General features: G+C 37.7%; 1 protein-coding gene across 3 annotated transcripts in view; it reads left to right on the top strand.

The window, feature by feature from the left end:
* The window catches only part of MAOA (monoamine oxidase A), an 88,893-nt gene that overhangs the window by 52,552 nt on the left and 19,674 nt on the right, over window positions 1-16,667 (top strand). For all 3 annotated transcript variants that reach the window (XM_077145616.1, XM_077145617.1, XM_077145615.1), the window contains 6 exons: window positions 9,364-9,468; window positions 10,128-10,219; window positions 11,876-12,017; window positions 14,322-14,471; window positions 14,759-14,918; window positions 15,741-15,837. In XM_077145616.1, coding sequence (XP_077001731.1) covers window positions 9,364-9,468; window positions 10,128-10,219; window positions 11,876-12,017; window positions 14,322-14,471; window positions 14,759-14,918; window positions 15,741-15,837 — 746 coding nt within the window. The remainder of the gene's footprint in view (window positions 1-9,363; window positions 9,469-10,127; window positions 10,220-11,875; window positions 12,018-14,321; window positions 14,472-14,758; window positions 14,919-15,740; window positions 15,838-16,667) is intronic.

Raw genomic sequence — 16,667 nt, 5'->3', positions numbered from 1 at the left:
GGAATATATTAATGTCTTACAGCTCAGTAATAAAAAGATAAATTACCCCAATTAAAAATGGGTGAAAGACCATTGGCATTTCAAAGAAGCTGTGCAAATGACCAATAAAAACATGAAAATGCACTCAACATCATTAGCCATTAGGGAAATGCAAATCAAAACCACATTTAAATACCACTTCACACCCAAGGCTAGAATACGAAGAACAGATAGTAACCCATATTAGTGAGGTTGTGGAGAAATTGGAACCTCATATACTGCTGGTGGGAATGTAAAATGGTGCAGCCACTGTGGAAAATGATTTGGCAGTTCCTCAAAATGGAGCAGAGATAACGGAGAGTGACTACTGTTGGATAAGGGTTTCTTCTTGGTGAGACATAAAAATGTTCTAAAATTAGATTGTGGCGGTGGTTGCACAACTCTGTGAATATACTAAAAACCATTGAATTATACCATTTAAATGAGTGAATTACAGGGTTGTGAATTTTTTCTTAATAAAGCTTTCAAAAAACATTCATCCTCGCAATGTAACATTTCATCTTTTTCCTAATTGCTTTTTACTTGTGAGTTAATGTCATTTATGAAGAGAAAAATATTTAAAATGCTGTCAATTATCTTTAATTCCCCAAGAGTCTCCAGAAGAACTCATGTTGTTTCCATCTTATTTATTTTGTAATTTCTCTACATAACCAGAATCCCCTGGGAAAGATTTTTCCTTTGAAACCCATCTTATCTTTTTCTAGAGATGGAACTGCATTACTCAAGTATCCACTTCATTAGCTCGTAGCTGCACAAGTCCTGAGATAGGAGACTGAGGATATGATGAAATATCAGGTCATGACCAAATATACAGAGTGTGCTGCCAGCCTTTGAAGTATAGCTAGAATTGTGCAAGAGGTTGTAGATAACGATTTGGGAGTCATAAACATATCAAGCAGAGACATGAAAAAGACCTTGCAAACCATAATGCTGTGCGAATCTAATAATAGCAAATCCAGATAGTGGATAAGCTCCCTAGGGAATTGGATGGGCAAGGGGTAGAGGAAAGGGCTGAGGATTGGATTTTTGGGGGATCGAGTGGATAGGAGAAGGGAGGACCCTGTGAAGAAGAAGGGGAACTAGGTGGAGATATGGGAGAACTAGCACCATATAAGCAAGTGGTGTCAGATGCAGCTGAGTGCTAATGGAACAGATACAGCCCTTCTTCTCATTGGCTAAAAGGAGTTCATTAGCGACCTTAGAATAAAAAGAACCAGTGGACTTCTGAGGGAAGAAGTCAGATTTTAGGCAATAAGAGGGTGTGAAGGAAATGGAGGTACTAGCTGGCTATTCATTTGCATGCAGCTATTGAAGGTAGAATGCAAACAGGTTGTATATTAGAAAGGAAAGATTTTACCATGTAGAGTATGAAGGTTTTTTTTCTGAATAGAATAGAAGCTATGTATGTTTGAAAAGAGCTTGCCTATCTGCATTTGTAAAGAGGAAAAATTACTTTTTTTACTAATACAATACTACTCATTTTAATGGGTCTTTTTAGATTATTTCTTTATTTAAAACACAATGAACTGTAAAGAAGAAACCACCAGAAGATTTCTCTAAAGGCTTATTACAAAATAAAACAAAACAAAACAAAAAACAGGACTAAAATGGTCCCAAGAAATTTATACAGGCAGGACAGGCATGTTCCTAAACCAACCCGGAAGATATGTTGAGTTTTTATGATGATTAAAAAAGATATTTGGCAGCTTTCCCTAGTAGCTTATGATACTTCTTAACAACACTCCCTTTTGTTTAACCAAAATATAAAAGTGCAGAGAGATTAAACTCTCCAATTTACCAATCAGTAAATGCTACTTCATTCTATAAACTTGGCTTATCTTATAGGACCAACCATAAAGAATGATGCGAAACTAATAAACTGTCATACCATGTTTTCATGAACATTGTTAGATTGAAGATATGATTTCTCAAAAAGACTTCAGTATTTGGGCACAATTCCAGGAACATTGTGTTCTGTTCAACATCAACAGTGTCTGCTGTGTCAAGGACTATCCTTTAAAGATTAGGGAAAAGGCCACTTTGGATGGGTAATAAATAAGGTTTCAGAGTATAAGCAGAAAATGAACTCTGCCTTACTCAAGATCTCTTTTTCTTTTGAAAGAGTAGTAGTGATTTGGGAGTATTCCCAGAGCTTCTGGCTCACACGCTTAGGTCATCCAGCCATTTCTTGCTGAGAAATGGTTTAGGATTGAAAAACTGCTGAAACCTTTGTGAGGAAAATGTATAATCACATTTAAGAGACTGAAAGGTCCCATTCTCAGGCATTTCTCCCTCAGTGAAGAGATATCTCCAAGCTCTCCCACTGCACTACTTTAGGGATTCACACACTCAAAAAGCAGTCCTGAATTGTCCAGTCTAAAAGTAAGCCATGAAGAAAGTAAGCCCTGCCAGATGTTTGTGAAAAAGGACTAGGTGTCGGGTAGATGTCAGCTCCCCATATACATGCATTTCTTTAGCATCTTAAGGTTTTCTGTGTAATAAAGGCAGAGAAGCCAGAAACTGGTAAAGGTAGAATAATTAATGAAATCCCTTTATCTACTCAGTGCCTCTGTTAACAAGGAGAAAGTTAATCTTATGCTGGATCTCTACAGTCTTCTTTTTAGCATTTACATTGCTAAAATGCAAGGCCAGAATCTCCTGTCTCCCTGAATGCTTCACTTCTCTGCCATCTCTTTTTTTTTTTTTTTTGCAAAAACTTTTTTTTTTAATTTGTACATTTAATCACAATCATTGTCCGCTCAAAGCATTTCTAAGTTATAACGTCTCAGTCTTTATCCTCTATCTTTCCTTCTGGTGTTATACACGCCCCCAGCCCTTCTCCCTCAATTATACTCATATTCAGCTTCATTCAGTGCACTTATATTGTATTGTGCTACTCATTTCTGAATTTTTACAGTCAGTCTTGTTGCACAATCTGCATTGCTTCAGAACCAAATGCTCAATCTCTAACCTATTTCTATCTCCAGATAACCTGTGTTCTTAACTTTAACTCTCAAAGTTCACTCATTAATGTTAGTTCAGATCAGTGAGACCATACAGTATTTCTCCCTTTGTGTCTAGCTACTTTCACTCAGCATAATGTCCTCAAGGTTCATCCACATTTTTACATGCTTCATGACTTTGTTCTGTCTTACAGCTGTGTAATATTCCATCGTGTGTGTATACCACAGCTTGTTTAGCCACTCATCCACTGATAGACATTTAGGCTGTTTCCATCTCTTGGCAATCATAAATAATGCTGCTATGAGCATTGGTGTGCAAATGTTCATTTATGTCCTTTTCAGTTCCTCTGAATATATACCTAGTAATGGGATTCCTGGATCATTTGGCAATTCTATACTTAGCTTCCTGAAGAACTACCAAACTGCCTTCGAGAGAGGTTGTACCATTTTACATTCTCACCAACGGTGGATAAGTGTGCCTCTTTCTACACATTCTCTCCAGCAATTGTTTTCTGTTTTTTTGAAAATGGCCATTGTAGTGGGTGTCAGATGATATCTCATTGTAGTTTAATTTGCATTTCCCGAATAGCCAGTGAAGTTGAGCATCATTTCATGTGCCTTTTAGCCATTTGTATTTCCTCTTCTGAGAAGTGTCTGTTCATGTACATTGCCTATTATTATTATTATTATTTTTGTCTTTTTGTTGCTGAGTTGAAGAAGCTCTTTATCTGTTCTGGGTACTGAAGCCTTATCTGATACGTGGTTTCCAAATATTGTCCCCCATTGCATAGACTGCCTTTTTATTTTCCTGACAAAGTTCTTTGATGAACAAAAGTGTTTAATTTTGAAGAGTTCCTATTTATCTATTTTTTTTCAATGCTTGTGCTTTGGGTATAAGGTCTAGGAAATCACCTCCTATTACAGGATTAATGAGAGATTTCCCTACATTTTCTTTTAAAAGTTTTATGTTCTTAGATCTAATGTTTAGGTCTTTGATCCATTTTGAGTTTATTTTTGTATAGGGTGTGAGCTATGGATTCTCTTTCATTCTTTTGCATATGGATGTCCAGTTCTCTAAGCACCATTTATTGAAGATGCTGCTCTGTCATAAGTAGGTTGACTTGACTGCCATATCAAAGATCAGTTGTTCATAGATGAGAGAGTCTATTCTGAACACTCTATTTGATTCCATTGGTCAGTATTTCTATCTTTATGCCAGTACCATGCTGTTTTGACCACTGTAGTTTCATAATATGCTTTAAAGTCAGGTAATGTGAGACCTCCCACTTTATTTCTCCTACTCAAGATATTTTTAGCTATTCAGATCACCCTGCCCTTCCAAATAAATTTGGTTATTGATTTTTCTATTTCTGCAAAGTAAGTTGTTGAGATTTTAATTGGTATTGCATTGAGTCTTTAAATCAATTTGGGTAGAATTGACATCTTAACTATATTTAGTCTTCCAATCCATGAACACAGTATGTCCTTCCATTTATTTAAGTCTTCCACAATTTATTTTAGCAATTTCTTGTAGTTTTCTATATATAGGTCTTTCATTGATTGCTATTTTAAATGGCACTTTATTTCTTGATTTCCTCTTCAGATTGTTCATCACTAATGTATAGAAACACTACTATTTTTAGGTGTTGATCTTGAACCCTGCCGCTTTGCTGTACTCATTTATTAGCTCTAGTGGCTTTGCTGTAGATTTTGGGGGATTTTTGACATCTAGTATCATAACATATGCAAACAGTGAGAGTTTTACATCATCCTTTCCAATCTGGATGCCTTTTATTTATTTATTTTTGTTGTTTCATTGCTCTGGCTAGAACTTCCAGCACAATGTTAATAACAGTGGTGACAGTGGACATTCTTGTCTTGTTCTTGATTTTAGAGGGAACTTTTTCAGTCTTTTCCCATTGAGGATGATGTTAGCTGTGGATTTTTCATATATCCCCTTTACCAGGTTTAGGAAGTTCCCTTCTATTTCTATGCTTTGAATTGTTTTCACCAGAACAGGATGTTAAATTTTGTCAAATGCCTTTTTTGCAAAAATCGAGATGATTATGTAGTCTTTCCACTTTGATTTGTTGATATGGTGTTTTACATTAATTGATTTTCTTATTTTGAACCATTCTTGCGTAACTTGTATAAATCCCAGTTGTTCATGGTGTATAATTTTTTACTGTGCTGCTGAATTTGATTCACAAGTATTTTGTTGAGGAGTTTTGCATCTGTATTCATTAAAGAGATTAGTCTGCAATTTTCTTTTCTTGTAGTAGCTTTGTCTGGCTTTGGTATTAGGGTGATATTGGTTTCATAGAGTAGCTTAGGTAACTTTCCCTCTTCTTCAATTTTTTTGAAAAGTTTGAGCAGGATTGGTCCTAATTCTTTTTTGAATGCTTGGTAGAATTCACACGTGAAACCATCTGATCCTGGGCTTTTCTTTTGGGGGATCTTCTTGATGACTGATTCAGTCTCTTTGCTTGTGATTGGTTTCTTAAGGTCATCTGTTTCTTCTTGAGCCAATGTTGGTTGTTCATACCTTTCTAGGAAATTGTTCATTTCATCTACGTTGTCTAGTTTATTAGTGTACAGTTGCTCATAGTATCCTCTCATTACTTCCTTTATTTCTGAGGGGTCAGTGTTATGACGCTTCTTCCATTTCTGATTTTATTTATTTTCATCCTCTCTCTTTTTTTGGTCAACCTAAGGGTACATCAATTTTACTGATTTTCTCAAAGAATTAACTTCTGGTTTTATTGATTTTTTTTGATTGTTTAATGTTCTCAATTTCATGTACTTGTGCTCCAATTTTCCCTATTTCTTTTGCCTTGTTAGTTTGCTATTCTATCTCTATTTCTTCCAAGTGAACAATTAATTCCTCAATTTTTACTCTTTTTTCTTTTTTAATATAGGTATTTAAGGCAATAAATTTCACTCTTAGCATTGCCTTTGCTGCACCCCATAAATTTTGATACGTTGTGTTTTCATTTTCATTTGCCTTAAGATATTTACCTATTTCTCTTGCAATTTCTTCCTTGACACACTGGTTGTTTAAGAGTGTGTTGTTTAGTCTCCATGTGTGTTCTAGTTTGCTAGCTGCTGGAATCCAATATACCAGAAACAGAATGGCTTTTAAAAAGGGGAATTTAATAAGCTACTAGTTTACAGTTCTAAGGCTGAGAAAATATCCCAATTAAAACAGGTCTATAGAAATGTCCAATCAAAGGCATCCAGGGAAAGATATCTTGGTTCAAAAAGGCTGAAGAAGTTCAGGGTTTCTCTCTCAAGTGAGAAGGCACATGGTGAACAAAGTTAGAGTTTCTCTCTCATCTGGAAGAGCACATGATGAACACAGTCAGGGTTCCTCTCTCATCTGGAAGGGCACATGGCGAACACGGCGTCATCTGCTAGCTTCTTCTCCTGGCTTCCTGTTTCATGAAGCTCCCCAGGAGGTGTTTTCCTTCTTCATCTCCAAAGGTCACTGACTCGTGAACTCTCTGCTTCATGGTGCTGCAGCATTCTCTGCTCTCTCTGAATCTCCTTCATTCTCCAAAATGTTTCCTCTTTTATAGGACTCCAGAAACTTATCAAGACCCACCCAAATGGGTGGAGACATATCGTCACCTAATCCAGTTTAACAACCACTCTTAATTAAATCACATCTCCAGGGAGATGATCTAATTACAATTTCAAATGTAAAATACTGAATAAGGATTAGAAGAAATGGCTGCCTTTATAAAATGGGATTAGAATTAAAATATTGCTTTTCTAGGGTCCATACATCATTTCAAACCAGCACAATATGTTTTTGAATTTTTTGGCCCTCTGTCTGTCATTCATTTCCAACTTCATTCCATTATGATTGGAGAAACTGTTTTGCATGATTTCAATCTTTTTAAACTTATTGAGACTTGCTTTGTGACCCAGCATATGGTCTATCCTTGGGAATGATCCATGAGCACTTGAGAAAAATGTGTATCCCGCTGTTGTGGGGTATAAATGTCCGTTAAGTCTAGTTCATTTATCATGTTATTCAAATTCTCTGTTTCTTTATTGATCTTGTCTAGATGGTCTATCCATTGTTGCCATCTCTTTTTGTGGCAGATCATGGGTTTTCAGGATCTTACGTAAAATCATTCTCTTGTTGGCATCTTCCTGCAAAGAACTTCATTAGGGAACGTGGAGCACATTCTGTTGAATTAAATTTTAATATTTACCCTAATGCCCCCAGATAGTTAAGCATATTTACACTTTCTTAGTAAACTGATTTTTTTCAAAGGAGAGATCAGTTTTGTGTGATACTGTTACTTGGATATGAACAGATTTTACGGAGGAAAATGTCAGTTTTTCCAGATTCCAATTAAGGAAGTAATTATAACAAGAACCACCTATCCTGAAGGCTGCCACTGAGCTATTACTTAACCCCACCCTCTCTCCTCTCTACAGTTATCTGTGAGCTCTTTGTAAAATGTTTGGCCTTTTCTCTCAGATCACACTTCAGCCTTTTCCAAAGTAAGCCACATTTCTGCAGGAGTCATCTTATACCCTAATGCAACTTAGCCTCTAGTTTTACTCCTTAGAAACCAAAAGATGTAGGTCAAATATGTGTAAGTTTCACATTTTAAAGCTTTATTTATATCTTTTATTTGGAAAGTTTATGATGTCTCTAGAGCAAACCCATCCCAACATCCCATCAAGCATATAGGAGGTAAATGAAGTCCTTCAGCTAACTGTCTCCTGCAGTCCTGAAGAAGAGTGGCATCTCAATCTCCTCCACTGTGGTCTTTGCCTTTGGTGGTTTGAAACAATGTGCTGCCCTTATAGCTGGCTGCCCTTATAGTCAGTGATCAGCTGTTGTCAACTCTGGACTTAGGGAAGAGGATTTTTATGTCCTTGTCTGGCACTAGTGATCTAGCCAATGGCTGGATCCTTCAGCAGCCTCCCATGAGAGTGGGGCATGGGAACAATAGCCTCTATGTTGAGAGAGCAATTTTCTATTCTTTACTGTTATTTGTCAGCCTCTTCCTCCGCTCTTCCCTGGCTGCTGTACAGTGTTCTTCTGACCTCTTGAGTTTCAAAATAGTTGTTTCAGACATTCCTGCCTATTGAATAGAGTTCTGATGGACATTTTATTTTTAAATAAATAGAATTAAATGAGCAAATAATGCCATAGAAATTAGCTAGACCTGGTCTCTTTGTCTAAGGATTTACTTACCCCCCACCCTTGTTTTTGCTTACCAGTGTCTTTCACACAACTGAAATGAAGTAATTACTGCTAATTATTTGCAATGTATATATTGGAGTTTGGGGTACGAAGCAATCAAAACCAACTTGGGCTAACCAGAGAGAATTTATTGAAAGGATATCAGAGGACCCACAGACTCAACCTGAGGCTGGAGGACCACACTTGTGAATGGGCAGAGGACAGGAACTAGTAGTAGAACCATAGGCAAGGTCTTTGTAGCAGGAAGTGTCTACTCATCATGCTGCCACTAGGAAGGAGAACCCACAGTTAATCTTCTCCTGTCGTTGAGTAATCCACTCAAAGGTCAGAACCTTCAGAGAGGGTGATTAACTAAGCTCATATCACAGTTTCACAGCCTGTCTTATCCAGAGTCCGGAGGGTGGGAAGGATCTGACCCATCACCTGCAATGGGAGATACTACCCATAAATGTACTCCCTACACAGCTATACCCAGAGAAGAAGAGGCGGTTTCCCAAAAAAGAAAGCAGGGTGGTGTGAAGAAAGGGGAATGGATGCTAAGCTGCTAGATGTGGCAAATGTCCATTATTCCACATTTCTAATATTTTGACTTTCTACTTCTGGCATAATCTGTAACCTAGACAGTCTTTATTTAGCCTGAGTAAACCTTAAAACACTGAGGTATTCCACTTTGCCATTTGTATCTTGTATATGTGGTCTAAAGAGAGTCCTTCACCCTATATCCTCCACATATTCATTGACATCATCATTCTCATTTTCATCAGAGTAGAAACATTCTTCCAAAGAGATTAAATAGGCACTCATAAATCGAGATTATTGTAGCATCAGCATTAGTTCCTAGGATGAGCTACCTTTTTTCCCAAATAAGTAGAAACAAGTTGAAAGCTATTATTTCCTCTAATTTAAAAATGGCTAACACAACGCTGGGGAAAATTTCCCAATCTCATTGAAAATTAGGGCTTGTATAGGTGAAATACATTTACTTTCCATCAGAGGTTGTTTTTGACATAGTAGAGGATCATGTTATTTTGTAAACGGATAATTTTGATGGGTTGGCTTTGATTTTTAGTATGCCATCCAAATATATGGTATTGCACTTTTTACTTGATTCCCTTTCCTTTTATATTCTAGGGGAAAAGTTATCCATTTCGGGGTGCCTTCCCTCCAGTATGGAATCCCATTGCATATCTGGATTACAACAATCTATGGCGGACAATGGATAACATGGGAAAGGAGGTAACATATTTATTCAGTTTACATATGACCTATTACTGAAATGACAGTGGCAACAGTTTAACATGTTTCTATAGGAAACATTTCCTGACATTAATGTATATCATTTCTAATGCTCCCAACAACCCGGCAAAGTAGTTATATTAGTGCTTAACAAATGAAGAAAATGAGGTGCCATAGGGTTATGTAATTTATTCAAGATTATGGAGCAGTGGAACCAGAATTCAGTGTTTTCAACTGTATACCGTTTATCATTTTGCCAGATATCCCTACTTTACAGTCTGATTGTCCATGCATGATGACTTAGATAGTAAAGGAAAGAAGGATTTACTTCCCCAAAGTTGTTTTACTTAGTCTCAGCCTCTGTAATATCATTGCCTCTAACCTCAAATGGAAGTTAGCTTGCGATAATGATGATGATTTTCAATATAAATTTATATATAATTATATAATAATAATTATTATTCATTTTGGAAACAGCTTTAAGGCATAGAACTAAATAGTTACTCCCTCCCCACTATGTATATACAGACTCCCATGCCAATCACACATACCAGCATAGAGACCTAGAGATCAATTTTGGGAAATTCTGATAAGGAATTCTCAGAGGGTCAGGGGGCACTTACCATCACACTTGAACATGAGACCTTCTTTCTACACAGATTCCAACTGATGCACCATGGCAGGCCCCGCATGCTGAGGAATGGGACAAGATGACCATGAAAGATCTCATCAATAAAATCTGCTGGACAAAGTAAACTTTGCTATTTAAATTTTGCTTTTTGCCTTCCCTTCCAGTCCATTCTATACCGTATTGAGCTATAGTGTTTTTTTAAATAACTTGTAGAAAACAAGCTAAGAGGAAACCCAATGACCTGGAAGTCAGTAACAACTTTGAGGGTACTTTAGACACTTTAGAGCAGGCTCAAACATTAAAATGAATATAAAAATTAAGAACAAAAATAAGTTAATGGAGTGGGCAATGGTGGCTCAGTCGCAGAATTCTCACCTGCCATGCCAGAGACCTGGGTTTGGTTCCCAGTGCCTGCCCATGTAAAATAAATTTTTTTTAAAAAGTAGGTGAATGAAATAGAACTTCTTTTAATAAAAGGGTCATGTGAACTACAGTAAAATTAGTGATCATGTTATATAGATGTCAGCTACAGGAGCAGCTTGGAAAGAGTTTTTTTTTTTTTTTTTTTTTTTGGCATGGGCAGGCTCCAGGAATCGAACCTGGGTCTTCAGCCTGGCAGGCAAGAATTCTGTCACTGAGCCCCTGTTGCCCAGTCAAGAAACAGATTTTAAAAGTAACTCTATATGGATGTTGTAGTCTGTTAATGAAAAATCTAAACTGCATTTTCAGTTAGTATTTGCATTATTAGTTTAATTACAGTTCATTCATTCAGTCAACATGTATTTATTTTGTGCCTATCACATATTTTCACTGTATGTGAAAGCACTGTGCCAGGCATTGAAGGACATAGGTGAAGTTGCTAGGCATGTGCCCTACCCTCATAGAGTTTACATTCTTCTAGCGAGGAAAACATTTTGAATACGAAATTACATAATGCTAGGAGAGTGTATGTAACAGAGGGAACCTCACCTAGCCAGAGTTGGTAAAGGAAGGATTGCTTGATGAAACAATCTTTCATTGAAATCTAAGGAGTTAGTACATCAACTAAGAAATGAGCCAGTGTCTGAGGGGAGACAGGGAAGGATGGATGGTATGGGGGTACAATATCTTACAAGTAGAGAGAGTAGAGAACAACTTATGCAAAGTTCCTGAGATGGGAAGGATATTGGCATGTTTTAGCAATTTAATGGATTGTATGCCTGGACCATAGAGATGGACATGAACAAGTGATGGAAGAGGAGGTTGAAAAATTGGGCAAAAGGCAGATGGTGCAAGATTTATTGGCCATATTCAAGGTTTTGTCCTTTATCCCCTGATGGTCACTGAAGGGTTTTAAGCAGAGGATTGGTGAACTTTGCACTTTTAATAGGATGTAAGAGGGGATGGGGATTTGGGATGACTAGATAGTCGCCACCATTGTTGTAGTGAAGGATAGTGGTAGCCTGGCCCAGAGTGGGGACAGTGCAGATAGAAAAGAGAAGATGGCTGTTAAAATGAATGGGAACAAGTATCCCTGAGGACCTAATAAGCATACTAACCCTTCAGACCACACCAGGATTGGTGTATTTGGAGCTAACCCATAAATTCTTAAAAGCAGGGAAAATCCTTATTTTCTCCAAGTGTTAAAAATGCATTCCTACAGAAATTGAGCCCATAAGTTTTTGCAAAGGCAATAAAAATATTTTCTAACCATACTAAATTGTGTTTTTGAAAACATGGCATCCTGTTAAGTATGTATGTATTTATGCCTAGTTTCCATTCTTGTTCTGTGCACAGGACAGCTAAGCAGTTTGCATCTCTCTTTGTGAATATCAATGTGACCTCTGAACCCCATGAGGTTTCTGCCCTCTGGTTTTTGTGGTATGTGAAGCAGTGCGGGGGAACCACTCGGATATTCTCGGTTACCAACGGGGGCCAGGTATGGAATATCTTTTCTGAAACTAACTTTGTTTGTGATTTTTCCTTCACCCAGAGCAGTGTCTCAATAATGGTGTCAGCATTTTGGAACATAAATAATTAGTAGCTTGAAATTTTCCCCAAATTTTTTTTCTGGAAATAAAGATTTACCTTTATTTTTCTCATTTCTGAAAATTTACAACAGAACAATGATTTTTAATTAATTAGGTTTAGGAATTAAACACCTTTCTATCAGCAGTAGATAAAAAGTTAGGCTGTTTATGCAGGAGAAACTAAATTCCTAAAATAAACTAATATCCAAAAACAATTCTACTACTTATAAAAGTATTGTATGTCTGTTCCAGACATAGGGATGTTCTTCCATTTGTTTCTCAGACACTGGTCTTCCTTCTAATTTGTTCTTGACTAATTTGTAGTCACTCTTTTGATGGTAAATTCTACATTTTGGATTCTTAAGTTTTGCTGCTTACTTGTGTTTGCCCAGCTTCCATATCACTTCTGTAACTGAGGAATTCATTTGATCAACAAGGCCAGTGTACTTTGACTGGACACACAGCAAACCAGTGGTAATGCCAGAATCCTAATTCTCCCATTCCCCAGACCCTGAAATTCTTTGTTTCAAGGCTTTCCCTTACCCAAAGAAAATAGGTCTCTCTTTTATAGAAATGCTATATCTGGATAGGATGAAGTTTAATTAGTAGCAGTTTACTTATAGTCTGCTCTGTTCTTTGAGTTCCAGAACTCTGTAGGCATAGTGCAAATTTTAGAGGTTTTCTCCACTAAGTGAACTACCTCTCTCCTTAGAAAACCTCCAGAAGCCACTGAATTGTTTTTGTGGCCTCAAGAATTGTTCTCCATTTGACTCTTACCTTTGCCAAAAGCAAGACAGTAGCATTTTTTATTGTCTCTTTGCTTACAAGTAGAAGTCCGACATTTCTCTTCTTAATTTGTATTTTACTTTCTGAGTTATCAAGACTTGTAGTTTATGTTTGAATACTTCTGTTAGAGGATCCAGGATACTTCTAAACAAATTGTTACATGACCTTTTGGAAAGTTTATCTCAGATGACGAATCACAAACTATTATCCAATTATCTTTAAAACGAACTTAGGCTTACCTTTTAATAATTTAATGCAACAAATACTAGACATGAGGGAGTTGACAGTAAACAAAATGGAAATAGTTCATGGTCTTTCCATTACACCAAACTCCCAAGTAATTTGATAAACAGAGGCCAGATTATAAATTAAGCAGTACCAGTTTCTTGAGGCATGTAAAGAACCTTGGTGGTGTCATTAAAACAATAGCCAGTTATAAAAGTACAAAAATCACTGTATGGCTTCCATGCAAGGTTTCCTGGTGGAGTACGTTTGAGGTTCTTAATTGTCAAATGTTGGGATATGCCTCAGTCTATCTCTGTGTATTTCTTGCCATTCAAACATCTTCCACAACAGACTAAAAATGTTACCCTGGTTCTTAAAAATATATATATTTTATTAAGGGCTTACCTTCTTAGGTGAAACTGAAACCATTTCCATGGTGAATGTAGCAGACCACCGTCTGCACTCATGGTATTATAAAGACTACTTATAAAGGTCTTATAATGGGGTACTTAGGGAACCATTTAACAGTACCAGAAGGAACAAACTGGCACTTAACTTTTGCCCCTCTGCCTCTACAGTGAAACGTGTAGACATTTTTGCGAAAGGTTACTTGGGATCCAAGGTTCAGGTTCTCAGGATGTGGTTGGGCAATGACTAGTAGGGCATGACTTATCCTTGAGTGCACCCTGAGAGTCTGTTCTCTTAGAGCAGCATTGTCTATAATATGGCATTGTCTACATCCTTACCAGCCCACACAACCATAGCTCGGGAATATGAGAAACCAAGGGGTGTGAGAAACTCCATCCCCTAGGAGAAGGGCAGCACCCTTCCTTTCCCGGGGCTCACTCTGTGCACTGCAGTCCTGGGCATTCAAAACCCAAAAACTGACTTGCTAATCTTTTCATTTGACCAGGTGCCACTGGCAATTGCTTAAGGGCTTGTTTCTTCTAATTCTGTGATTTTATAAAACAGAAACAGCTTTTCATTGCTGAAAGTCATCAAGAGACTACTAACTGAGGTGTCTTGACAGACTCTCTCTGCCTCTGCCTCTGCCTTAATGAGTTCTTCCAACAGTTATGTGTGTAGAGGGTGAAGGTTTGGCCTGTGATTTTTTAGAAGGTGCTCTGATCAATGGCAAATGTTATGATTTCCCTTTCTTGAGCTTTTATAATGCTTCCTTTTCTGCCTGCCTTCTCCTGTAGGAACGTAAGTTTGTGGGTGGATCTGGTCAAGTGAGTGAGCGGATAATGGACCTCCTTGGGGACTGTGTGAAGCTGAAACGCCCTGTCACCTATATTGACCAATCAGGTGACAACATCATCGTAGAAACATTAAATCATGAGCTGTATGAGGTAATTCAATTTAGTTAAAAGTAGCATATATGAAATGGGTACTGTGTCTTTTGCAGCTTCTAAACAAATTTAATGCAAGCAATGGCATAATTAATACTGCTGTGTTCCTGAATTAGTCTTCTGATTACCAGCCTTGGTTAACCAATCTTGTTCTATTTTTTTGCCTTACAGTTGCCTCATTTTATATGTGGTTACTGCCCATTGTCCTTGAAACAATAAGGATGATGTTTCAGCCCCTCTTACAGAGCTCAGAGTCTGAGGTGATTTTTTGTGTATATGTGTTTTAGTGCAGATACGTAATTAGTGCCATCCCTCCAGCCTTGACTGCAAAAATCCACTTCAGACCAGAGCTGCCAGCAGAGAGAAACCAGTTAATTCAACGTCTTCCAATGGGAGCTATCATTAAATGCATGATGTATTACAAGGAAGCCTTTTGGAAGAAGAAGGGTAGGCTGCTTTTATTCATGATCAAACTCAATTAAATGAAGGAGCCACATTACCTATGCTAGGCACTAACAGGGAGAAAGTTGTGTTTTCAAACTGGTAAAGAAAGAGGATCTGGCCACACAAGATAACTCCAAGACCATTTGATGGCAATGGGAGAAAAAGCCCCAGTTGCGGGGTCCCTATTGTCCTGGTTACTGGCAAATATCCTGCCACTTCAGGAACAGAGTGAGACAAAGGGAAATTGTAGAAAGAGCACTGGCTTTGAAGACAGACTTTCCTGGTCATCATTCACTCACTAGCTGTGTGCCTCAGGTGTGACATTTAACCTCTCTCAGCATCAATCTCTTCATATAAAATGGTGACAGTATCTACTGTACAAGGTATTGTGAGGTTTGAACGTGGCGTGGCAGGCTTGCAGGATATTGGGGTTACTGTTGATAAGCCTTCCACTCATGTTCACAGAATTCCTTCCCACCACATCTTCTGTGGGTTGATAGGGGCAATTCCCTCTAATACCTCCCTTTTCTTTTCCCACATATTCCAGGACTCCACAGCCATCTTCCCATTATTGCCATGTATTCTTCATAAGCCTGTCATGTAAATGCCATAGAGATTGGGTTATTGTTCATGTGTCTGGGTGAATAGCCATTCTTATATAATCAGCATGTGTTTTTTTCTAGGAAATAGCTTCTAGGTTTGAAGGAAAGACCAGTAGTTTAAGATTTGCTTTCTCCTTAGCAAAATAGATCATATACTTGCATATGTTCCCCTCAATCTCTGATGAGGATGATTTTACTCTCTTATGATTTTCCCCTGGCTAAGATTACTGTGGCTGCATGATTATTGAAGATGAGGAAGCTCCAATTTCAATTACCCTAGATGACACCAAGCCAGATGGATCACTACCTGCCATTATGGGGTAAGTTAGAGCTGGACACTCTGCATTTTCCAAATTATGTTGATGGATTGATATGGGTACTGGGAAAGCGTGTTGTTTTGGAATGAAACTAAAACAATGATAAGATAACCCGACAAAAATACATCGTGTTTTTGTGTATTAAAGAAATTGCAGCAGTGTTTCATACATTGCGCAAGACACTAAGAAACTGCATTTAAATTGATATCATTCTGAATTTGTTTCCTTATATTTTCTCCCATAACACTTACATATTAAAGACAGAGTGATAAAGTGGCTAGAGGTGGAATGTCTACAGCAATTCTGAAATTAGAACTGACTTTTTATCTTGTAACACTTTCAGATTTTAGGGCTTCTGGGCTCTTATCCTTTTCTACATTCCAAGCATATGCTAAATGGCATATGTTGGTGTTCTAGTTAGCTAGCTGCCGGAAAGCAATATACCAGAAACAGAATGGCTTTTAAAAAGGGGAATTTAATAAGTTGCTAGTTTACAGTTCTAAGGCTGAGAAAATGTCCCAATTGAAACAAGTCTATAGAAATATCCAATCAAAGGCAGCCAGGTAAAGATACCTTGGTTCAAGAAGGCCGATGAAATTCAGGGTTTCTCTCTCAAGTGGAGGACACATGGTGAACACAGTCAGGGCTTCTCTCTCATCTGGAAAAGAATATGTGGGAAAAGAAAAGGGAGGTATTAGAGGGAATTGCCCCTATCAACCCACAGAAGACGTGCTGGGAAGGAATCCTGTGAACATGAGTGGAAGGCTTATCAACATGGTGAACATGGTCAGGGTTCCTCTCTCATCTAGGAGTACACATGGTGAACATGGCAT

The sequence above is a fragment of the Tamandua tetradactyla genome, chromosome X (assembly GCF_023851605.1).
Source record: "Tamandua tetradactyla isolate mTamTet1 chromosome X, mTamTet1.pri, whole genome shotgun sequence".
Classification (NCBI taxonomy): Eukaryota; Metazoa; Chordata; class Mammalia; order Pilosa; family Myrmecophagidae; genus Tamandua; species Tamandua tetradactyla.
This window is presented reverse-complemented; position numbering and strand designations above follow the sequence as displayed.